This window comes from Beauveria bassiana (genome assembly GCF_000280675.1).
Source record: "Beauveria bassiana ARSEF 2860 unplaced genomic scaffold BBA_S00026, whole genome shotgun sequence".
Taxonomy (NCBI): Eukaryota; Fungi; Ascomycota; class Sordariomycetes; order Hypocreales; family Cordycipitaceae; genus Beauveria; species Beauveria bassiana.
The window spans coordinates 327,632-350,946 of record NW_007930861.1 but is presented as its reverse complement, the minus strand read 5'-3'; the positions used below and the strand labels follow the sequence as shown (position 1 = coordinate 350,946).

Here is a 23,315-nt window from a genome sequence, read left to right as displayed (position 1 = left end):
AACTAAATATAATATAATATATATATTTATATGATATATATAAAAACTAATAAAAAAAGATTTTAATTACTTTTAGATATTCTTTTATATTTTAGTTAAACTATTAATAATTGAAAAATACGAAATTGAACTACTATTATAACCGAAATAGGTGTCGCGGGCGCATTTTAGTGAGTTTTAATAGTAAGGTAGGGTAAAGGAGCTTTATTTTTAGCTGAGTACCTTACTAGTACTTAACTACACCGCTAGCTAAGCACTAATATACCATAAGAAGCTATAACACTCTCTTATATACTAAGCGATATAATATAAGAAAAGTCACAGTTTTAATTCTATAATAACCTAACTAAAAAGCATTTATTCCTATAGAAAAATATAAATAAAAAGAAAAAAAAAGGTAGAGAAGTTACCTAAGAAAAGTAATATTATATTAGTTAGATCTAACCTTTTTAGTATAAATAATATTATATACTTAAATAAAAGGGCTTATCTCCCTTAAAAATTAATAAAATATCCTTTTTACCTTTTTTATATTTAATTTTTATTACCTTCACGTGGCGTCCCAACATGATTGACCACTTATACAAACATTTGTTTTACTCGACTGCCTATTGGAGAATTTAGCCAGTCATACTGTGGTCTTTAATGCGCCCGCAGTTGCCAAAAAAAGTCGAAGAGAAACTACCTAATTGTACATGACATTTTCACGCCACAAACCCCAGCATTTACCAAAACAGGCCAGACCGCCATCCTGTTGGGCTCTCCGCGAGAGCCACATGGCACCACATTTTTCGCAAAGCCTCAACAAAAGCCAGACATCTACACATGGGCACATTCACGTGTGTTGGGAGTATTCTCAGCTGTCAAGGCCTCGGTATCAAGTGATGTGAGGGGAATTGTCTCTACAATCGAAGCTTTACGTGTCTGTCAAAAAGGCAAAGTCGCACCACTTTGGCCATGTACACCATATATATAGCTAGCGGCTGGCCATTTATGGACTTTACCGGATATTTCTAATCGATTGAATTATACGAATTCATCCAAGTGGTACAGTCATGGGAAGTACAGAGAAGAAACCCGTGGCGCGGCGCGTGCACATTGCAGACCAGCCAATAACTTTGTTTAATTGGTACCAGCACATCAACTGGCTCAACGTCACTTTCATCCTCGTTGTTCCATTCATCGGTCTTATTTCTGCATACTTGTATCCTGCTCATTTATATACCATCATCTTTGCTGTCGTCTATTATTTCAACGCAGGTCTTGGCATCACAGCAGGTATGCATGCTCTACATGATCTTACAGTAGAAAAAAAAAATTATACAAGTAGCTGACGCAGCAACAGGCTATCACCGCCTTTGGGCTCACTCGTGCTACAAAGCCCGTCTCCCCCTCAAAATCTACCTCGCCGCTTGCGGTCTCGGAGCCGCGCAAGGGTCGATCCTGTGGTGGTCGCGCGGCCACCGCGCGCACCACCGCTACACCGACACGGACAAGGATCCGTACTCGGTGCAAAAAGGCTTCTGGTACTCACATATCGGGTGGATGGTGCTGAAGCAGAACCCGAAGCGCATCGGCCGCGCCGACGTGACGGACCTCGACGAGGACCGCGTCGTCGTGTGGCAGCACCGACACTACATTCCCGGCGTGCTCGTCATGGCGCTCGCGCTGCCGACCGTCGTCTGCGGCCTCGGCTGGGGCGACTGGCGCGGCGGCCTCGTGTACGCGGGCGTGCTGCGCGCCAGCTTCATCCAGCAGGCGACGTTTTGCGTAAACTCGCTCGCGCACTGGCTCGGCGAGCAGCCCTTTGACGACCGCAACTCGCCGCGCGACCACGTCTTGACGGCGCTCGTCACGCTCGGCGAGGGCTACCACAATTTCCACCACGAGTTCCCGTCCGACTACCGCAACGCCATCGAGTGGTGGCAGTACGACCCCACAAAGTGGGCGATTTGGATCTGGAAGCAGCTCGGCCTCGCGTCGGACCTCAAGCAGTTTCGGCGCAACGAGATTGAAAAGGGCCGCGTGCAGCAGCTGCAAAAGACGCTGGACCGGAAGCGCGCCCGGCTCGACTGGGGCACCCCGATTGAGGACCTGCCCGTCGTCTCGTGGGACGAGTTTGTCGAGCAGGCCCGGGATCAGGGACGGGCGTTGACGGCCATTAGCGGCGTGGTGCACGACGTCGCCGAGTTTATCGACGAGCATCCTGGTGGGAAAGCGCTCATTTCTTCATTTGTGGGCAGAGATGCGACGGCCGTGTTTAATGGAGGTGTATATGACCATTCGAATGCAGCGCACAATCTGTTGTCGATGATGCGTGTTGGCGTGATTCGTGGTGGCGGCGAGGTGGAGATTTGGAAGGCTGGTGGTGGTGGTGACGCAAAAGCAAAGTTGAAAGAACCAATTTCATAGCAAAGGCGAAATTGGGGAAGCCATTTCCTTTTCAAAAGTGAAGTTGGGAATGCCATTTTCATAGCAAAGGTCCATGGGCAGGGGAGAGTCGTGAGAAATGTAAATGGCAAAATCCAAACAGACTCGCAACTCTATTCCGTTTGTGGCCGTTTGTCGTTGCTTTCCCATTGTTGAGCTGGCACTTGGGTGTGGCATGCTCAATGTTGGCAAGCAAGTCGCAGACTTGGTGTATTTGGGCTGTGGGATACCGATAAAGGTTTAATCTAAAGTTTTCCATGCATATCAGTTCTTCAAAGAATAAAAAAGGCTTGTTCCGGCAGTGCCGTAGATTCAGAGTTTAACGTCTTGTAACGGTGCCGTTCTGGTGGTTCTGTTACGGAAGCCGCCGGCAATGGCATCTTGCGGCAACTTGCGACGTTATTGATTCGCGTACTTTAAAGGTGGACAAATAGATTTAGGGGCTTTTATAATTGTACATACTGCAAATAAATCCCAGTTTTTTCTGTGGTTTAGATGCTCGGGTCCAGGCAAACCCGAGATTCCGTCAACAGTCGCCCAGTATTAGACGGTGCAGCCTTATCATCCCGTCAAAACGGCCTCTGTAGCGGCCAACGGCACCTCCGGTCCATTGGGCTGGGTGCGGCTCTCCACAGCGGACCTTGGGGGGGTAAACCTTGGCGGACATGTATCAGCTCCGATGCCCGATCCGCAGAGGACATGACTCTTTGCTAATTTTGCTGCTGACATGCAACGACAAATATAAACGCCGGTGATCCATTAATTAGAAATGTCTAATTGTCAGCTATGTGTCTTCAATAAGCGGATACCAGACAGCCATCCTTGGTGTTCATTTCGTAGCCTCAGCCTTCTGTCGCTTTCCGCCCCCACCTCCTTACCTACATCAAGGTAGCAGCCGTATCGCTCGCATTTTTTTTCTTTTGTTCCGCCCTTCCGCCTTGTTTTCTTCTTCTTCATTTCTTTTTATTCGACTGTTGCTGCGAAGCGGCTGGAAGCTCTGTGACGGCTTTTTTGTCTCCTTCATCATCCGAAATTCCCCTGTGTTGCCTGCGTTTCCTCCTCGTCCCCCCCCGCCGTTTGCTTTCTCCGCTATGGCTACCAATAACCGCCAGAGCCTCGACGCAACGCCCGTCTCCCGAACCAGGTCCTCCGCCTCGGTGGCAAGCGCCTTCAATTACCCTCACGGCCATCTCAACTCGCTGAGCGACCAGCAGGAAGACGCGCTGCAAAAATTCAAGGACCTTGTCGAAAAGCGGCGAGTCTGGAAGCGCGGGCCCCCACCATCACACAATGACCAGACGCTACTGTACGTTTGAGGCTGTATCCCACATGGAAAGGTACAGCGAAAAATAGCTAACGCTATGAAAATTTTAGTCGCTTTCTTCGCGCGCGCCGATGGATTGTGGAGGATGCCTATACGCAGTTCAAGGAGACTGAGGACTGGCGCGCCGCAAACGAGCTCAACATTCTCTACGAGACGATTGACCTCGACGCTTACGAGGAATCTCGCCGCCTCGTGAGTCTTTCAGCACCCCAAAAACCAGACCGGATATCCCGGAGATTACGCTTTGGCCGCTGTACAACACTGACACATGCCCACTAGTACCCTCAATGGACCGGCCGACGAGACCGACGAGGCATCCCGCTCTACGTCTATGAAATCCGCACACTTGACAACAAGACGGTGGCCAATTATGAAAAGAATGGCGCCAAGTCGAATTTTTCCAAGGCCAAGTCCGACGGCAAGACCTCGCCCGGTCTGATGCGCCTCTTTGCGCTTTACGAGAACCTCACCCGCTTCAGCCAGCCCTTTGCCACGCAGCTCACCGACCGCGAGAACCCCGACATTCCCATCACCCTGAGCACCAACATTGTCGACGTCTCCGGCGTCGGACTGAAGCAGTTTTGGAACCTCAAAGCGCACATGCAAGCCGCGTCTCAGCTGGCCACGGCGCACTACCCGGAGACGCTCGACCGCATTTTCATCATTGGCGCGCCCTTTTTCTTCAGCACCGTCTGGGGCTGGATCAAGCGCTGGTTCGACCCCATCACCGTGTCCAAGATCTTCATCCTCGCCCCCAACGAGGTGCTCCCGACGCTCGAATCGTTCATTGAGAAGCGCAACATTCCCAAAAAGTACGGCGGTGACCTCGATTATAGCTTTGGCCAGCTCAGCATCCCGGACCCCGCCTGGGATGGCGTCGTGGCCTGGGACAATGGCTACTCGTCGTTTCCCACGGGCCCCATGATATGGGAAGACGTCGAGGGCCAGCCCGAGCGGCTGCAGTGCGTCGCGGTTGGCTATCAAAACGGCAAGCCCCGACGGGAGCGCGTCTGCACGATTCCGCGCACCTGGACGCCCCCAGAGAACGAGATTCAGCCAACGACGAATGGTGAGGCTACGGCTGCTGCGCCCACCGAGACAGAGGCGGCGCCCGGGCCGGTGGAGCAGGGTGCAGAGCATAAATCGCTAGAGTCTTTTCACACGACCGATTCCCAGGTCGACACCCAGATTGGCACCCAGATTGACAACAATGTCGACGCTTTGGAGAAGCTTGGCATTGACGAGAAGAAGCCAGCCGCCGAGCCCACCCCTGCCGTGGCCCAAACCGCTGTTTAGTGGAACAACGTGTTTGAACAGCTGCGCATGTGTAAAGAGTCTCAAACACGATACGAAAAAAGAAGGCGATGATTGGGACTTGTACACTTTGAAATGGGCCATTTTTTTTTCTTCTTTTGCATGCACCGCTACTGGGAATAGCAGCAGACGGGCATCTACATTGGGTCATGGCGTTTACCGCGTACAATTTCTTTTCTTTTATATACCACCAGGATGGTTCTTGGGACCGAATCTTGCATTTACCCTTTTATATAGATGTATATGATTTCTATGACTGACTTGTTGCACTCTTTTTCGCTCTATTGCCCGTGTACTTGAATATTCTAAACCCAATTGACCTTGTAATCCTTTCTATGCGCTTCATCATTGCAGCTCTCAGATTTTCCCTCCCCCTTCCTCCGGCCATGTCTAATTTTTCTTGTATCCCCTCCTCTTGCGCCAATCCTCGACGCCCTTTTCAACCTCTGCCCACGTCAAGCCGTCCCGGATTAACCGCATCGTGACGCCCAACTTTTCCGTCTCCATGTTTCTGCTCTCATCATCAAAAAACAGCATATCCTCATACGCAATGCCCGTGCGCTTCTGCAGCGTCTCAAAGTGTCGAATCTTGCTCCCCGGATAAATCTCCGTGCCCGCGTCAAACGCATCCCCGGCTCTCCGCGCCTTTTGCTGTCCTTCGACCGCGGGGAGGTGCAGCATCTTGAGCAAATCCCGCGCGACGCCGACGGCTGATGTGCGAGACGCTACGCCAAGCTTGATTGGGGCGGTAGTGGTGGTAGATGCAGAGCCGGCGACGCGGGGCAGGAGCTGGAGGATTAAGGGCACGTCTTGGTAAAAGGCAAAGTCCTCGCCGTAGCGGTCGGTGGCGGCGGTGTGCGCAGCGTTGGCCTTGAGGGGGGGCGTGACGTGCGTGTCCACCCAGTAGGGCCACAGCGTGTAGTCGAGGTCAAAGACGATGAGGCGCGGCAGGGGCAGGTCAGGGTCGGTGAGGGACGCGGGGACGACGCTGCTTAGCTCGGCGGCGGAGGAGGTTGATGTGGTGGATGCCGAGGTGCCGGTGCGGGAGAGCTTGCCCATCTTGACGGGGTTTGCTGTGTGGAGGGGATGACGTGCAGGAGGGAATGAGGGTGGGCTGAAGGAGGAGAAGTCTAGAAGGTGTGTGGGTTGAGGATGAGTGGTTGAGAAGTTGTGAAAAGGGCCGCTTATCAAGCGCGTCATGAAGCATTGAGTCCATCTCCACATGGTGCAGGGTAGCTCAAATCTCGATGAATCTTCTTGGGGTGTCGTCGAGGCGGATCATGGGTGGCGGCGATGCCTAAAATTTGACAAGGAAAAAAAAAAGAAGAAAGAAATGGGACTAAAGAGCTAGCAACAAATCAGCATCGAGGCAGACATGGCTCTGACCAATACAGACGTATGTTGTAGCCGAGTACTATGCGCGACATCCTTTACTATTCATGTTAGGCTCGTTGGACTTGGAGATACAGTCAGATAAGGCATTGTGTCTTTTGCACATGTGTAAGATTTGACGAAAACACAACGACGTTCGAAATAAGTTGGTATTTATCATATTCTTCCATCTGTATTTTTTTTTCCATTTTTCCATTTTTTTTTTAAAAAAGGCTTTCAGCCAAGAGAACACCTCCCACCTACCGGTAAGCATTCGCCATGCTTATCAGGGGCCTGATGCCAAGTTCCAAGTATACTGTTGCAAACCACTCACACCACTCTGTACGGACAAAAGGGTTTCACAAGCACCGTATTAACAAACAGAAATTGATCTTCACTACCTCGTGACCACATTCTTATTTTTCCTTGGAAAAATACGTGGTGCCATGACGTCTGCCACGCCCAAACGACGACTTTTGCCCGTTTTATCTCCACTTGAGCGAGATCGTCACGCTTTTGGGGCCTCTGGGGCTTCTTCACGTAAAAATAAACTTTGATCAGCAAAAAGCGATTCATGCTTCTAGGACCGTTTTCACCGCCGTTTTGCGGCACTGTGAGAAGAAGAAAGAAAACATGGTCGATCAAGACGAGCAAAGAACAAAACTACCACGCAAAAGACGTTTGCTTATCCGGGACAGCGAATCTTGTTTAATCAAGTTTGTATGCATTAGACCGTGGGCTTGTGCGTAGTAGGATCGACAAGATTTCATCGGGGCTCGGTAATATGCGCCGATGAGCTCGGATAGATTGTCTGGGATGGGAAAGAAAACCACCCTCCAAGTTTCATTGGGCGACCTTGACAAAGTAAATGAAGGAAAAAAGCAAAAAAAAGCAAAAAAAGAAGAAAAGAATTGCCGACGCAAAGAGAGAGAGAGAGAAAATGCCGGCAAATCGACAATACTAGGGTTACTGCACAGCATGGTCACAAACTACAAAAAAAGCACAAAGCACAGAGATGCATGCATTAGCGGGGCGTCACATCACGCTAAACCCGGAATAAGAATTTATCTCAACCAAAAGATCAGATTACAGCTATCAGCCTATATCTTGCAGAAAAGGAAAAGAAAAGAAAAGAAAAAATCCAGAGGCAAATAGAGAAGCAAGAGTAAAAAAAAAGAAAAGCAGCGTTGCAACCTTTTGTAACCGAGGAAAGCAAAGCATCTTGTTTACCCCTCCCCATTTTTCTCTCCCTCTCAGTCCGCCCCGACATATCTTGTCACGGAAATCGATCGTTGCTTGCGTTTCGTCTCAAAGTCGGGGCGGTTGCTGAACCGAGCTGCACTCATCAATGGTTGTTGTTGCTGTTGTCCATGGCTGGGCGGCTTAGTGGCCGCAGCTGTCGCACTTGCAGCTGTCGCAGGCGCCGGAGCAGTTGCAGGAGGAGCAGTTGCTAGTCTGGTCAGCCGACGACGGTTCTCTTTTTTATGATGATGCGTTTCGTTGGAACTGCATGGGGATTTCTTTGAGCAGGTTGTCGCTTGGGGAAGGGAGGGGGGGGGGGAAGCAACTATAATCCTCGCTCTTTTTGATTCCAAAGGCTCGCCTGTGAGCGAGGGAAGCGTGATTCAAAGACATACCAGGGATCCATTTTGAAGGGTTGAGGTGGGTTTCTTAAAGGTGGTTGTTTTGGTAGTGTGTGTGAGTAGTTGTAATTGTAGGAGTTGTCTGATGAAGAAGCTGGGAGATCAAAAAGACGAGATGATGGCGGGAATGCAGCGTCTTTTATAGACCGAGATGCAGATCAACCCCCCCCCCCCCCTCAGGCCTCTCTTTCTCGCCCACTATCGTCAAACTACACCAATGATACAGCTCCGAAATCAGGCAAGTTCACAAATGATGCATGCCCGCCGGTCGCGTACATGACCCAAGCCGCAGAGCAACGTGTGCCTCCACCTTGAAGCTGCATGTACATGTACCGGCGGGGTAGAGCCTCACACTATTGGACTAAGGCAACTCTCTTTTCCACGGCGGCACCACAGCACCATTCTATTTCGCATACGAGAAACACCTGCTTTTCCCGTCGCCCCCCCGTCTCTCCCCCCTCCCCATCCCCTCTCCAGGTCCCATGGCTCAAAGCTGCTGCTCCTTGCCGAGACGGTATAAGCCCCAAGGTCTCATTCAACCCGCGCCACCGACAGCCCGGCTTGCCTTGTTGGATGCTCGAATCCGTCCTGGGTCACGGGCGAGGCACGACAGTGACGGGGCTCGCCAACTCTGACTAAAAGAACATGGGAATGAAAAAAAGCCTTCACACCCATTCACAGATACCCATTCAGCCCGATAGGCCAAAGGGTGGTCATGAGGAGGGACCTCACGGCGCCAGCCTGACTTCGAGGATCCATCACCTGTGTAACAGGACATGTGGCCGCGGAAGTTTCCAACCGCAAAAAGCTTGGCCAATTTTCCGTCTCCAACACGGTGCTGGCCCCGCAGCATCTCTGACAGCTTGCCCGTCAGGCACAAGAGACTCTGGAAAAGACCAGAGAACGATGTCATGCCTTGATCCATCTCCACAAAGAGCCACTATGGATCTGAGGCTGGAGCAAGGGCCTGGTACCGTGTAAAGGTATGTCCGCCGAGCAGGTTCTGGGCTCATGCATCCTTGAAACGTGGGATGAGGAGAAGGGGAGGGGTAGGGCAAGGTGGTACTGATGGACAAGTAGGCACAGCAAGAACAGGTAGGTACAAGCCGGTACGGAGTAGACCAGAGTAATCGATTTTGCCTGGCATCAGCCCATATGTGATGAACAAGCCCGTCACTTGGCCACGCATCCACCGAGAACGACGCGCCGAGCGACCGGGATACTCGATTTGGAGGGACCCAACCAGATGACCCGACATGAAAGAGACGGGACACAGCAGCAGGGAAAGGGTAGGTGCATGCGGCACTAGTTGGCCGGCTAGCAAGTTGGCAAGGAAAGAAAAAAGGCCTTGGAACGTAGCCAACGACGTCAGCTCCTCATGTGATGATGGGGTTGAAGCCAATGAGAAGCGAGCGGATATCAGGGCAAGTTGAAGAAAAACAACAACAACAACAACTGGTGGGGATAGTGGCGTGGAGAGAGAGGATAAACCTTCCTAACCAAGAACCGAAAGCAAACAATAATGCAACACTAGCCCGCTCAAAGCCTTTTTTCTCTTTTGCCTGCGCTGTTTTTTGCGCGACAGAACATGCCATGGCCGGTGGAGCTTCTGCGGATGATTGGGAGGGAAGCGTGACTTTGACCCAAGCTGGGCATGCAGACAATAGACAAAAAGGGGGAAAAAATAAAAAAAAATAAAAAAAAAGAGGCGTTGGCGGCACAAGCGGTTGCATCCAATATAAAGCCCGCACTAGTCTGCGGGTATGGCCGCACTTGTCCGTGAGTTGTGGACCGTCGAATGAAGATGCGTGCGCGTGTGTGTGATTTGTACTTTGTATATGTGTGTGTGTGTATGTGTGAGTGTGTGTGGGCGGGCGGGCTGATGCGTTGGCAAGGACTGGAATCCAAGGGAGAGGCGAAGAAGCACGCCGAGGCCCGGGCATGTGGTAGGTCGGAAGGGGAAGGAAGAGGAGAAGGAGCGACAGTGATGCCCAACAGCACAGACTTGCATCCCATGTCTCCAACGACGAGGAAATGTACAGCTGAACCAACTTGTGCCACCGCGCTATGCGACGGAGAGACAGGGACAGGAGAGGACATGGATGAAGCAGCTAGAGCCTTGAAGAGAACACAACAAGGCAAGGGAAGATGAAAATGTGACGAAAAAAAAAGAAAAAGAGAACAAGTGTCAGACCGCCCTGTGCGAGGCTGGGCTGGGCAACGGGGGAGGGGGCGAAATCCTCTCAGCTTCGTAACAGCCTCCGCGTACCAAAATAGAAGTAAAGAAAAAGGGGGACGAGGTACGGAAAATTGTGAGGGGAGAAAACTCAACTTCAAGCTGAGAGAGCCGCGAGTTTCGGGGAGTAGTCGAGGTCCCCCCCGACAGCAATGGGCAGCGAGACTCGTCCTTCATTTCGTCGTAGTTGGCAAGAACCCCGTCAACACCTAGGAGCGGAACCGGACTCGAGACAAGCCGAGAATAGTTGTCGACCAAGAACTGAATAGTCGACGTGTTGTCGTTCTTGTTCCGATCCATTCATTGCTGCATCGTGTGTAAGCCTGTGGACGACGCCATGCCACCACACACGTCTCCGGAACCAACGAGCGCTGGCACCATCTTGCCCTTTGCTCAGAGTTCAGGAAGCAGAGAGTAGTGTCCTTGTCCGAGAGAGAGAGAATGAGAAAGAAAAGAAAAAACAGCTCGAGCAGAAAAGTCAAGTCGAGGGGAAAAGGGAGAGAGCTGCATCACGACCTCTTATATATCTACGGCGGCTCTGGGCACCACACTAGAAGAAATGAGAATCTCCATTCCCCCAAAACAATCATGCAACCAATTTCAGACCCCTTTTGCCACGTTTTCCCTTTAATCACTGCCCGTCTTCTCCCACAATATGTCTCTCGATTTGATGCGTGGGAGGGGGAGAGGGAGGGGAGGAGAGAGAGGGGGGGCGTGCACATCACAAAAGCGTGCCATCAAGGTCATTTTTTTGACCATCAAGGTTCGCAACCACGCGGGTAAGCGATGACCGTTGTTGTGCGCCTTGAAAAAGCTGGGGTTGTCATGATTGCAGAAAATGGGGGTGGGTGTGTGTACGTTTGTGTGTGTGTGTGTGTGATAGAGAAATATTACAAGAGAGAGAGAGAGGGGAGAAAAAGGAAATCCGCATTGGTCTGGATACATCGGCCCGTTGCTCAGGCCAGGCGCAAGCGTGTAGAAACATCGCCATACTACACAACCCACAGCACACGAAGACGGTTTCAACTTTCAGGCGAGAGACTAATCTAATCGACTCTCCCATTGGCAGATAAGAAACAAGACGAGCGTGGGGAGACGCTACTTGACGGTCGAATCATACAAGTCACGCTCTACTACGCGCTCTACTACACGCCCTACTACAAGGTTTCTTGACAGGAAAGCGCTTTGCCATTACGCGAAGATACTAAACTAAGCATACCGGAAAACTATTATACTAACATTCAACATCTAGAAAACCTGTCCTTCCACTTCTCACCAATCCTTCCATCGTCGCGCCGCCTCCATCACGCCTATGCAGGCGAAAGAGCAGCCGGCAGCACATCGACACCCAGACGGAACCTCCGCTTGACCGCCTTCCAGCCCTCGATAAGAGCAATGTAGGCAGCCACGCAACCGAAAACCACACCCCACTCCCACGTTAGGCCTTGATGCTTGAACACATGTGTGTTGATAAAGGGGATGTAGATAACGGGAAACGTCACGAGGAACCCAGCAACGACCGACCAGAATAAGAAGCGATTGTGGTACACAGTCTTGAACACGGCAAAAGGACCTGTGAAGCGCTCGTCCATGGCAAACAGGCTGCGTTGGAAATGCTTCACCTCCCAGGCGGTGACCAGGAGAAGGAAGCTCAGGACCGCAAATGTTGTTGCACGGGCCCGAAACACCAGACCACAACCCTGGGCACCGTCCTCGTTGCAGCCATGAGGGAGATCATGGTAGCCATGGCCAGAAGACCCATAAACCACCAGCATAAATGCGGCTAGACACAAGCTTCCCATAAAGGTACCATACATGAGCTGATCGCGGACAAGATCGAGGGTGAAGACACCGGAGCGAAGACTTCGAGGTGGCCGACGTAAAATGTCTCGCTGTGCTTCTTCAAGACCGAGGCCAAGAGCTAGTGGCGACGAAGTAATGAGGTTTGCCCACAGGATTTCCAACGGAGACAAAGGAAAGACGGCGTTACCGCTTGTATCCTTGAATGCGAGACCGATCAAAAGAAGAATAACTTGAGCGAGATTCGAGGTAAGCAAGTGCAACAGAAACTGCACAATATTAGCGAAACGAACTAGCCGAACCCTTACGGGTACGAAACACTTACCTTTTGAATGTTGTCCGCTAGGCGACGGCCTTCTTGGATGCCAGTGACAATGGATGCAAAATTGTCATCCGTGAGGACCATGTCTGATGCCTCCTTGGCAACATCACTGCCTCGATCACCCATGGCGATGCCGACATCAGCTTGCTTAAGAGCTGGGGAGTCGTTGACACCGTCGCCAGTCATGATGCAGAAAGCCTTTCGTCGATGAAGGGCTTGAATAACTCTGACCTTTGTCAGAGGGCTGCACCGAGCAATGACAAGCGGGATGGCATCCAGTGCATCAACTTCATCATCGCTCAGGCTGGCAAATTCAGAAGCTGCCATGACGGTGTTGGGGGGCAAGGGAACTTGGTTCGACAGGATACCGACTTCATAGGCAATAGCAGTTGCAGTCTTGATATGGTCGCCGGTAACCATGTGCACGGAGATGCCTGCTTCACGGCATTGGAGGACTGCTCCCGCAGTCTCTGGCCGAGGAGGGTCGTATAGACCGGCGAGACCGAGAAAACGCAAGCGGGATTCACATTTAGCGCGATCAAGGGCTTCGTCGGGAGAGTTTTCGACCACCTTGTCGGCGACACAGAGCACTCGGAGACCTTCACCGGCGAGCAACTCGGCCTCGGCATGGATAGCAGCTTTGAACTCTTCCGTCTCATCCAGGATTGGAAGCATGACTTCCACGGCTCCTTTGGTGTGGACATGATGAGACTCGTCAAGATCCGTACCATAGACCACACTCATCAGCTTGCACGAGGAGTCGAAAGGGTGCTCAGCAATCAGCTGATCAGCATTGTTGCGAACCTGACCATAACGCATGGCGTAGACTTTTAGAGCAATCTCCGTCGGCTCTCCTACAGCTCGCCATTCAGCTGGTTCAAAAGCAGTTGTGACACTGCTAGTGTCAGTCTCGGGCTCCTTTTTTCCATCAGTGACCGTAGAATTGTTGCATAGATTGATGGTGTTGAGGAAAGCGCCAAAGCAGCTTCCGGCGAGGGAGCCAGACCAGGTAACAGTGCCGCTGCTGGGATCGTAGGGGTCTGATGTAGCTTCTGTAACTCCAGTGAGGCCATCGCGTAGCCAGACCTTACGAGTAATCATGCGACCTTGAGTGAGCGTTCCAGTCTTGTCGGAGCAGATATTGGTGACACCACCAACAGCTTCGAGGGAAGGCATCTGGCGGACAATTACATGACCCTTGACCATGGCCTTGGTGGCAACGGCCATGGTGACAGTGAGAACTGCAAGCAGGGATTCGGGGATTACAGCAACGCCTACACAGATGCCGTAGAGCAAAACATCATTGTTGATGTGCCACTTGCTGACCGAGAAAACGATGACGGCGAGGAGGATGGCTAAAGCAAAAAGCACCAGGGCAAACTTGCTGAGGGTTACCTGCAGTGGGGTTCCCTCAAGGCCAAGAATGTTACGAATGCTTTGGTGGACTTTGTACATTGCCTTCCTCGTCGAGGTCATACCTGCGGTGTCTTTCTTCTTTCGGCGCAAGAGTTCTGCAATTTGTCCGACTTCGGTTTCCATGCCAGTAAAGACGACAATGCCAGTAGCGCGACCACGAGTGACAGAACTACCGGAGAAGACGAGATTGACTCGGTCTCCAACGGCCATGTCGGCATCATCGAAGACAGCGTCAGGCTTCTTGCTGATGGCAACGGATTCGCCCGTCAGATGAGCTTCGTCTGTGGAGAGATTAATGCCTTGGACGAGGCGCAAATCTGCTGGAACGACGTCGCCAGTCACAAGAGAAACCAAGTCTCCTTTGACAAGAGTTTCTGCCTTGACCGTGTCGCTATGACCATCACGAATAACTTTGCATTTTGGAGTGGACAGGGCATACAGGGACTGAATAGTCTGCTCGGCACGGTAATCTTGAACAAGACTGCACATGTTAGAGAGACAGACAATAATGAGATTGGGCTTTACTCACCCGACGACAATGTTCAGCACAATAACTGCGACGACGACGCCTGCCTCGATAAAGTCACTAATTGCAAAGGACAAGGCGGCGACGGCAATGAGGACCACAGTGAGGGCATTGGCGACCTGCTGCAGGAAGATTTCCCAAATGGAAAGCCCCTTGGCACCTTTGATGGTATTGGAGCCGTCCCGCGCAAGGCGGTCGGCAGCCTCTTCGGTAGTCAAACCATCGTAGAGGTCAGTGCCGAGGAATTCGGCGACTTGCTGCGCTGAGAGGGTATGCGGGCACGTTGGCTTCTCTATAACTACTATGTCCGGGGGCTCCGGTATAGGAGGCTGGTCTTCCTGGCTTGGAGGGGGCGACGAGTCCGAGGTGACGTGACCGGTGTTTGTTTCACCATTCGTAATAACAGCGGCGGTTTCTCCCATCGAATGGCGGTAGTTTTTATGCTAACAAGCAGCAAAACTCTCGATCGAGATAAGGCGAAGGATTTAGTTTTGTAGTTTTTGGGGTGCTTTAAAAGCGAAGCGGCACAGGGAAAGTTGCAGTAGGAGATGGACTTAGTTTCGAGACCGGAACTATTGCTACTTCTGGTGACTTTCGACGAGGCGGAACAGGAAAACGATACGCAAGAGGCAGAAGCCTGATGGGCAATGGTGAAGAAAGAAAAGAACAAGAGGAGTTGGGATGTGTGGGGAGACGGGTTCTTTTGAAGTTCTGGGGATATCCGTGAAGCGCCTAGCAAGGTACACACACATGTACTAGCTACTCAGCAGTTCTTTAGTTACTCGGTACCAGCTTGGCAGGCAGGAAGTTGTACAGCCATAGTTGCATGGGTGGCCTGTACGTCACCCAGTTAGGTCACGGACAGGTGTTGGTGGCGGGGTTTGATTCAGTGGAGATTCATTGTGTGATTCGGGCATCTTTTTAGTGTCCCAATCGCTTGAAGTGCGGGGACGACACTGAACGCTGTGTCTAGGCCTTAACAAAGGATACCTGAGTACCAACAGCCGGGTAAGCCCCCTCTTTGGTTGCCAGCTGGCGGTCAACGGCCAGCCAGCCGACAGATGAAGCCATCAGACCGGCAAGACGGCTTCTGCAAACGCCGGCTTGCTTCTCTCCGACATCACCACCATCACACAATATTTCCGTGCAACCTCCGCTACCCAGCATAATATTGACACAGGGGAATGTCAAGATTAGGTTGGCCAACAATTTACCTACTGGGTCTCCGTGCCACTAGCCGCTCCCCGCCGTCAGCGACCCAGCAATGTGGATGCATCAGAGCTGCGCCTTAATGCAACAGCTTTGCAGAATGCAGTTAATGCGGTTTAAATATGAACATAGAACGTTTTGGGATAATAGTGACACGTGGTGCGTCTACCCTGAGCTACCACGTCAACACTGTGTCCTAACAATTGAAATAGAGAGGCACGTTTGACGTCTTGTGTAGCGTAGCAGGATACCCTCGATTCTCAGGTTTGCCTCGATTACAGTGGTTTCGAATCATTGCGCCAGAACAACCGCCGACTATTTTACCGAGACGGTCACGCGGGCTTGATTGTCGAATCTGTTTGCGATTCTGGCGACACGAGGCGGGCAAGCGGCCGAGCGGACAAGCGGGACACCTTGCTGGAGTCTCACTAGGTACGCAATGCAGGCGCGCATCGTAGAATCCGTTGAATCACGCGGAAGCAGCCTTTCAGTACAACTCCGAGGGCAAGGCAAAACAATTCGCTGTCAATGCCAAGAATGTAGGTGCTTACAGTCCACACAACGCACACTACACTGCCTTGTTCTAAAGTTAGTGAAAGGGAAGTTAAGCTCTTGCCAAGAGAACTAGCACTGTGTGGATAGTGCAAGTCTTGAGAACAGCAAGCTTCCTCTTTGGCCGCCACACTTTTTGCGCATGTCCAATCGCGCACGACTTCGCAGCTTTGGAGATATGCTACTATGTCCACCATGGCCGGGCAGCCAATTGTCGACATCGCCAAGCACAGCCACACTCCACTAAGAACGGCCACCTGCCTAGTATGTCTGGAATAATGAGGGAGTGACGATGCGATTCAGCTTCGCAATGCAGAAGATAAGTATACCAAGAAATGATCTGCACCATACAGCATTGGCATGTTACGTATGTACCACACGGTTGCAAAGAGACTGTATGCTGAAGTCAAGGCTAAAGTAGTATGTACTTTGTTTCAAATGTATATCTAAAATCTACCCCCATTTTTAAGTTTCACATGAAGCAAAAAACCACCTCGTCCAGGTGTTGCAGATCCGAAAACGCCATACCTCTAAGCTACATGCAGCAATGGAAATGTTTCAAAACCATTTGAACAAGTAGTTGAGTCCAAAAGACCAGCGACGAACGCGGACCGTGTAAATGAAGAAGTAAACCAGAGCCCAGTTGCTAATGCAAAAGGCCAAGAAGATGCCAAAGTCACGCCATTTCTGACTGGGCTCAATGTGAAGCGAAGCCAAGTACTGGGTACCGTCGGCATAGGGACAGTAGCCGCACATGTCGGTAGCATTCGGGTCGATCAGGTAGCCCCGGCCGGCCTCGGCGATGAAGTCGTTGGCAAACTCGGCGCAGGTCTGGCCAGAGGGCGGCCGAAAGTGGGCGGCCTCGCTGTCGGCGCAGCGGACCTCTTGGTGGGCGAGGGTGCTCGAGAGCACGCCGCCGACATAGTACGTGGACGGGTTGACATAGTACATCCAGTAGCGCCAAAAGACGGCGAGCTGCTGGTAGGGCACAAAGACGCCGTTGAAGACGGAGAACATGACGAGGAAGAAGGGCAGGACGTTGCTGATGACGGTAAAGGACGGCGCAAAGGCGCAGATCCACTGCGCCCAGCTGGTCTGGAACAGGAAGAAGAGGAGCGTCATGAAGAAGACGAAGCCCGAGGTGCTGCTTTCGGTGGGCAGGCCGGTGGCAAAGTACCAGAGCACCCAGTACAGCACGGCCGAGATGACGGCGCTGGGAATCTCGGAGAGGATGGACGCGGAGCAAAAGGCGACCCAGCCGTAGATGCGGGAAGGGTACTCGCGGGCCTCCCAGAGGGCGCGGTCCATGAAGAACTTGGGCAGGACGGCGTTCATGGTGGCGGGCAGGAAGAGGAGGACGAGAAAGGACGTGAACATGCGGCTCTGCATGTCCTGGACCGTGTTGCCGAGCTGCCAAAACGTGAAGCCGTTGAAGATGCCAATGAGAACGGCGACAAAGAACTTGCCGTAGACGTACGAGGGCTGGCGCCACTGCTTGATAAACATGCGCTTGGTGAGGAGCATCGTCTGCTCGTATGCCGAGGCGGCAAACTCATCCTCCCTGGCCGCGCCACCATCCTCGTGCCGCAGCTGAGCCGCCGCCGCGCCGCGGTCGCGCTTGATGCGCTGAATCTCCTCGGTCAGCGTCTTATTCTCGTCCGACTGGAGCCACTGCTCGTTCCAGAACTGGCGGTCGGCGGGCTTGGCGCCCTGCTCAATCAGAAACTCGGCCACGTTCTTGCCCTCGGGACACTGGGAGCCGCGGGTGGCAAAGTAGTCGACGACGGCGCTGCCGTTTTCGCCGACGGGGCCAAAGTAAAAGACGTTGCCGCCGGGGTTGAGCGCCAGAATCTGGTCAAACTGCTCAATGAGCTCCGACGAGGGCTGGTGGATGGTGCAGATGATGGCCTGGCCCGCGGCGCAGAGCTTGCGCAGGAAGCGGATAATGGAAAAGGCCGACTGGGAGTCGAGCCCGGACGTGGGCTCGTCGAGGAAGAGCAGCAGCGACGGCTTGGCGGCGAGCTCGACGCCAATGGTCAGCCGCTTCTTCTGCTCGACGCCGAGGGAGAAGACAATGGCGTCCTCGATGGGCTGCATCTCGAGCAGGTCGATAATCTTGTCGACGTAGGCAATCTTGTCCTCGCGCGGCGTGTCCCGGCTCTGGCGGAGGAGCGCGGAGAACTCGAGCGCCTCGCGGACCGTGGTGGACTCTTCGTGCAGGTCCATCTGCTCGACGAAGCCGGTGCCGCGCTGAAAGTCGGTGGGCAGGGCGGTGCCGTCGACGAGCATGCTGCCTTCCACGACGCCGACGGTCTGGCGCTGGGAGAGCGTGTTGAGGAGCGTGGTCTTGCCGGCGCCGGACGCACCCATGAGGGCCACCATGACGCCGGGCTTGGCGTAACCTTGCACGTTGTTGAGCAGCTTCTTGGGACCATCGGCGCTGGGGACGGTGTAGTTGACATTTTCCCAAGTGAAAATCTTTTCGCTGCGCTGAAACTCTTGCAGAATCTCGTCGGGGGTGGTGACTTGGCGCTGGAGTGTGTCACTGCCTTGGGTTTCCTTCTTACCAGACTCTTCGTCGGCGGCCTTGGTGCTCTTTGCGGCAGCGGCACCGGCCTTGGACTTTTTGAAGATGAGGATGCCCATACCAGAAGTGGCAAAGGACAGAGTCTCAGTGGCCAGGACAGTGACGAGAATGTACAGAACAGAAAATGCAATCAGGACGGCCCAGTTGCGCCAGAGGTTGGAGCGGTGGTAGTCGTAGTTGGCGTTGAGGTAGTCGGCACCGTTGACCGTGGTGGCCCCAGCGGCTGAGCCGGGAACAGCACAACCCTGGTTCTCGGGCATGATGCCGGGACCTTGGGGTACAAGCTGGCTGGGGGCGCACTGCATGTTGCGGCTAGACAGTTCGTTGGAAATGACACCTTCAAAGGAATACGACACGGGGTTGATCCAGTAGAACCAACCGAACCAAATCTTTTTGCCTAGAAGCGTGGGCTTGCTGATGGCATAACCAGTGAAGATGAGAAGCAGATTGAAAGTAATGCCGGAAAAGCGGACAGCATCGTCAATGGAGGGGCTGATGGCGGCAAACATGCGGTACAGGGCCGTGATGCAGATGGTTGTTGTGTAAATGTACAGCAGGTAGATGAAGAACTTGCCGGCGTCGAGGTCAAGGTTGCACATAAAGTACAGGATGAGGCCAAAGACGACGACCTGAACAAGCAGGAGCGGAAAGTCGGCGAGGATGCGGGCAAAGTTGACGGCCGAGGGGCGGTAAAAGGCGTACTCTTTGTGGCGCTCAATGACGTCGCGGCCGGCAATGGCGCGGATGAGCTCCGACAGCTGAAGCCAGCCGAGGAAGAGGATGGAGAAGAAGGCGGCGCCGCCGCGCAAAAAGAGTCCCGAGGTGTCGTCGGGGATGTCGTAAAAGAGCGAGCCGACAATGAGGCCCATGCTGATGATGATGGCAAACTTTGTGTAGAGCGTCTGCTTGTCGCCCCAGAGCAGCCAGAACTCGCGGCGGGTGCAGGCGAGCACCTGGCGCCAGTAGCTGACGGTGTAGTTGGAGCGCTGCAGGACGGTGCGCGACTTGGCCTCGTGGACCGACTGCTGAAAGGTCTCGGCGTCGGCGTGGCTCGTGGCGGCGAGGTGGCGCTCGTAGTCGGCAACGTCGGCGAGGACGCGCTGGTAGGCGTCGCTCGCGAGGAACGCGGCCTCGAGCTCGGCGGGCGTCTTGGGGCAGCGGGCCTCGAAGCCGTCGCGGAAGCGGCGCGCGTTGACGTCGCAGACGGACGTGAGAAAGTCGGCCGTGGTCTGGCGCGGGGGCGCAAAGAAGCCGAGATTGACAAAATACTGGCGGGCGTCGGCCGCGGGGCCCTGGTACAGCATGCGGCCCGAGTCAATGACGAGCACCTTGTCCATGAGCTCGTAGATGCCCTCGCCGGCCTGGTACAGCGTCGTGAGCGTGGTGCGGTCCGAGACGTCGGTCATGACGCGCAGCGACCGCGCATAGTTGAGCGCCGTCGAGGCGTCGAGCCCGCGCGTCGAGTTGTCCCAGCAGGTGACGGTCGACTTTGTCGCGAGCGTCTCGGCAATGGACACGCGCTTGCGCTCGCCGCCCGACACGCCGCGGGTGTACTCGTCGCCGACGTTTGTGTTCTTCGTGTGGGAAATGGCAAACATTTTGAGAAAGGCGTCGACGACGAGGCCGATGCTGCCGCTGTCGGCCTTTTTCGTCTTGGTGCGCAGCGAAAAGTCGAGCGTCTGCCCGACGGTGAGCGAGGGCAGGTGGCGGTCGTTTTCCGGGTTGTAGACAACCTCGCCGCGGTAGCGACGGTCCATCTCCTTGGCGTCGATGCCGCCGTAGCGCACGTCGCCCTCGACGGCAATGTAGCCCCCGCGATTGTTGGCAATGGCCTTGAGAAAGGTGGTGCAGCCGGCGCCGGGGCGGCCGAGCACGAGCATCATCTCGCCGGGGCGGACGACGCCGGTAAAGTCGTGAATCAGGTCGCGGATCTCGGGCCCGCCCTTGGAGAAGCTGAGCGCCGGGATGAGCTTGGTCAGGTGGCCATAGAGATCCGGGCCAAAGGTGCCGAGGATGGCCTGGGGCAGGGTGCGGACCGTCATGGCGGTCAGGGCCGCGCCCTTGACGGTGAGGTTCTTGAAGACGACACCGACCTTCTTCGTCGACTCGCCGCTCTCCGGGTGTCGCTTCTCCAGGTGGCCCTGGCGCATGAACTCGTCGAGCTGGAAGTCCTCGTCCTGGCGCTTTGTCGCCTGGCTGTCGGCCTCGACGTCGGCCTCCCGCTTGGGTTTGCGTAGCGCCGAGAGCAGACCGCCGTGGTGGTCGCCGGCCGCGTGGCTCTTGGTCTTGGGGGTGCCGGAAGCGTTGCTCGCGCGACGGCTGAGTTCTCGTTGGAGGTCATTGTAGTCCTGGCGGGCAGAATGACGACGGACGGGGCCGCCAGCGTCGGCATCACCCCAGTAGCCCTCGACGGAGGCATCGCTCGAGGAGATTTCGGCTGGTGAAGATGGCCTAATGGTGGCTTGGGTGCCGGTGGTTGTGGTTGTCGTGTCGTTGCTGGTGGCTTCGACGGCGGCCGTCGTCGGCGCCGTCTGCTGCTCTTCAGCAGCCATGTTGGAGCGATGTATTGCTATTTGACTTTACTATTCCTGTGTAGGTTTCAAAAGAAATCCGGGTTCTTTTGGAATTCAAGTCGCGTTTGGACGTCGACGAGTCCGTGGTGGGCGTTTGCATTGCATTCAAGTGTAGTCAAGGTGGGACAACAACCTTTTTATATGGATGGGATTCTGGCAGCTCGACTGACTAGGTAAGAGCCAATTGTGGCTTCTGCAGGGTCGGCTCCGTTTCAACATTTTTTTCCTCGTACTCTTCGGAGCCGTGGAATTCTTGTGTCATGACGCACCGCCTTTCTTGGTCCACAAGGTTGGTGGTTCCACTGACAACAGAGCCAATGAGTGCCATCTTGCACAGTGTGCTTGGAGATTGGATTTCTAATCTCCGGGGTGTGTATGTCGAAAAATTGGTCAATGCAGTTAGCTCATTTATTTTATTTGCTATCTATTATTGCGATTTATTCTAGTCTGAACCTGTTCCTTGATGCGGATTTGTTTGGAGTTTCGAGCATGCATACTGTGGAGACAAGGCCAGATACCATGCGGAGTACACCCAACAACCTGCGCATGCGCGGAGACTTCCATTTAACCCCTTGCGAATACTTTTTTCTCGCCCTCGGAATTAATAATTACATGCGTGCTCTTGAGCGCATTTTCTCGCATCCTCGTCTGTGAAACCTCATCTTTGAGGCTTTGTCTCGGCCGCGCAGCTGCCACGTTTGCTCGTCGTTATCGCGGCCACGCCGGGTCACACCCGGTCTGAATCTGCCCAACCAACCCAACTCTGTAAAACGGCCCTTGCTGATGTCGAATGATTCATTGTGGGGAACCTTCTCAGACGGTCGCTCCTCTGGCGCACGCTAGGCCCGGGGATAAAGCTACCGACCGCCCTGGAAAGCTATGCCCTTGTGAAAGGGGGTGGAAGCAGCGCTACCCACGGATAACCGTGCTTTATTAAATCTCTGATGGTAAATGAACTCATCCGGCCAAGAGTCACACTCGAGGCTATATGAAAGTATCAAGAGGACTTGCTGGACACTGATATTTACGAAACTTGCATGGATCAGCGTGCACTGGAGACTTGCAGCCGAGTCTGCGCCCCCCAGAAAGCTCTTGGGCCCTCTTGAGTTGAGCAAGTTTTGTCTTTTTTAGTGCTTCAAAGGAGGGTATATTACGCCTGCCAAGTACATTGGCATTCACTTCTCGGATCTTACTACATGTAAATAAGACGATGGCGCTACCACCTTGCGCAGCCTTGGAGCTGAATAAGTCCGTCAGCAGAATCTGAGACCTGCTCAGTATGTATGAGTGAATCTTGGGGTTTGTGTTTTGATTTCAAATCAATCCGAGGGGGGGTGAGCCGTGAAATCTTAGAACAAGGGGGAAGATATGGGCCGTTGCACGTTCACCCATCACTCTGCCAGTAGCTCCGCCGTGGCGCTCGGAAAAAGGCAACTAATTTCACGTATTTATCAGCAGTGTTGCTTTGGTTTTGTTTTATTTAGCTTCTTTTGTTCAAGTCCGCCTTGCAACTGCTGCTATCGTTGTCACAGGCATGAACCTAAATGACGTAAGTCCGCCGCCGTCAAACGCTTGAGAAAGCTTAACTAAGTCTGTACCGCAATATTGGGACCAAGTATCAAGTGGGCTTAATTAGCCCCATTTTACATTAACCCCAACGCAACCCTTTACGGTTTGAACGTCCCTCTGGAGCCTCGCCGGCGATAAAAAGTGCACATGCAATCACCAATTATTATTAGTGGACCTGCTGAATTCTCAAGAGTATGCCGGCAAATACAGAGTATGACTCCTCGCCTTGGCGGGGGCTTCCCGTTGAGAACCGTGAAGGGTTGTTACACTGCGTCCCCATGGCTGAGTGGCTGGCCGACTGCATCGAGCTGCAACGGCTGAGCCGGCCAATTGAATTGATTCGAGTGATGGCTTGTATGCACACGGCTGACCTGGTCAATCAAAAAATCTACTTTAGTGATGGGCTTGTCAGAAAATATGCACACGGCTGACATGAGACCCGC

The 23,315-nt window shown here is 53.3% G+C and overlaps 5 protein-coding genes across 5 annotated transcripts; 2 read left to right on the top strand and 3 right to left on the bottom strand.

Moving 5' to 3' along the window:
- Positions 1 to 1,055: 1,055 nt before the first annotated feature.
- BBA_07664 (stearoyl-CoA desaturase) lies at positions 1,056 to 2,412 on the top strand (the record flags this gene model as incomplete). Its single annotated transcript, XM_008602761.1, has 2 exons — positions 1,056 to 1,278; positions 1,346 to 2,412. 2 exons carry the CDS (start codon positions 1,056 to 1,058, stop codon positions 2,410 to 2,412), a joined length of 1,290 nt encoding a protein of 429 aa, XP_008600983.1.
- A 1,109-nt stretch (positions 2,413 to 3,521) lies between these two features.
- Positions 3,522 to 5,050, top strand: BBA_07663 (CRAL/TRIO domain-containing protein; the record flags this gene model as incomplete). Its single annotated transcript, XM_008602760.1, has 3 exons — positions 3,522 to 3,736; positions 3,805 to 3,946; positions 4,034 to 5,050. 3 exons carry the CDS (start codon positions 3,522 to 3,524, stop codon positions 5,048 to 5,050), a joined length of 1,374 nt encoding a protein of 457 aa, XP_008600982.1.
- Positions 5,051 to 5,458: 408 nt separating this feature from the next.
- On the bottom strand, positions 5,459 to 6,127 carry BBA_07662 (magnesium-dependent phosphatase-1; the record flags this gene model as incomplete). Its single annotated transcript, XM_008602759.1, has 1 exon — positions 5,459 to 6,127. The coding sequence occupies one exon, from the start codon at positions 6,125 to 6,127 to the stop codon at positions 5,459 to 5,461; it is 669 nt and encodes a 222-aa protein (XP_008600981.1).
- A 5,501-nt stretch (positions 6,128 to 11,628) lies between these two features.
- On the bottom strand, positions 11,629 to 14,804 carry BBA_07661 (potassium/sodium efflux P-type ATPase; the record flags this gene model as incomplete). The annotated part of the gene is made up of 3 exons (XM_008602758.1): positions 11,629 to 12,387; positions 12,444 to 14,337; positions 14,386 to 14,804. 3 exons carry the CDS (start codon positions 14,802 to 14,804, stop codon positions 11,629 to 11,631), a joined length of 3,072 nt encoding a protein of 1,023 aa, XP_008600980.1.
- A 1,897-nt stretch (positions 14,805 to 16,701) lies between these two features.
- Positions 16,702 to 21,282, bottom strand: BBA_07660 (ABC transporter; the record flags this gene model as incomplete). Its single annotated transcript, XM_008602757.1, has 1 exon — positions 16,702 to 21,282. One exon carries the CDS (start codon positions 21,280 to 21,282, stop codon positions 16,702 to 16,704), a length of 4,581 nt encoding a protein of 1,526 aa, XP_008600979.1.
- Positions 21,283 to 23,315: the final 2,033 nt, after the last annotated feature.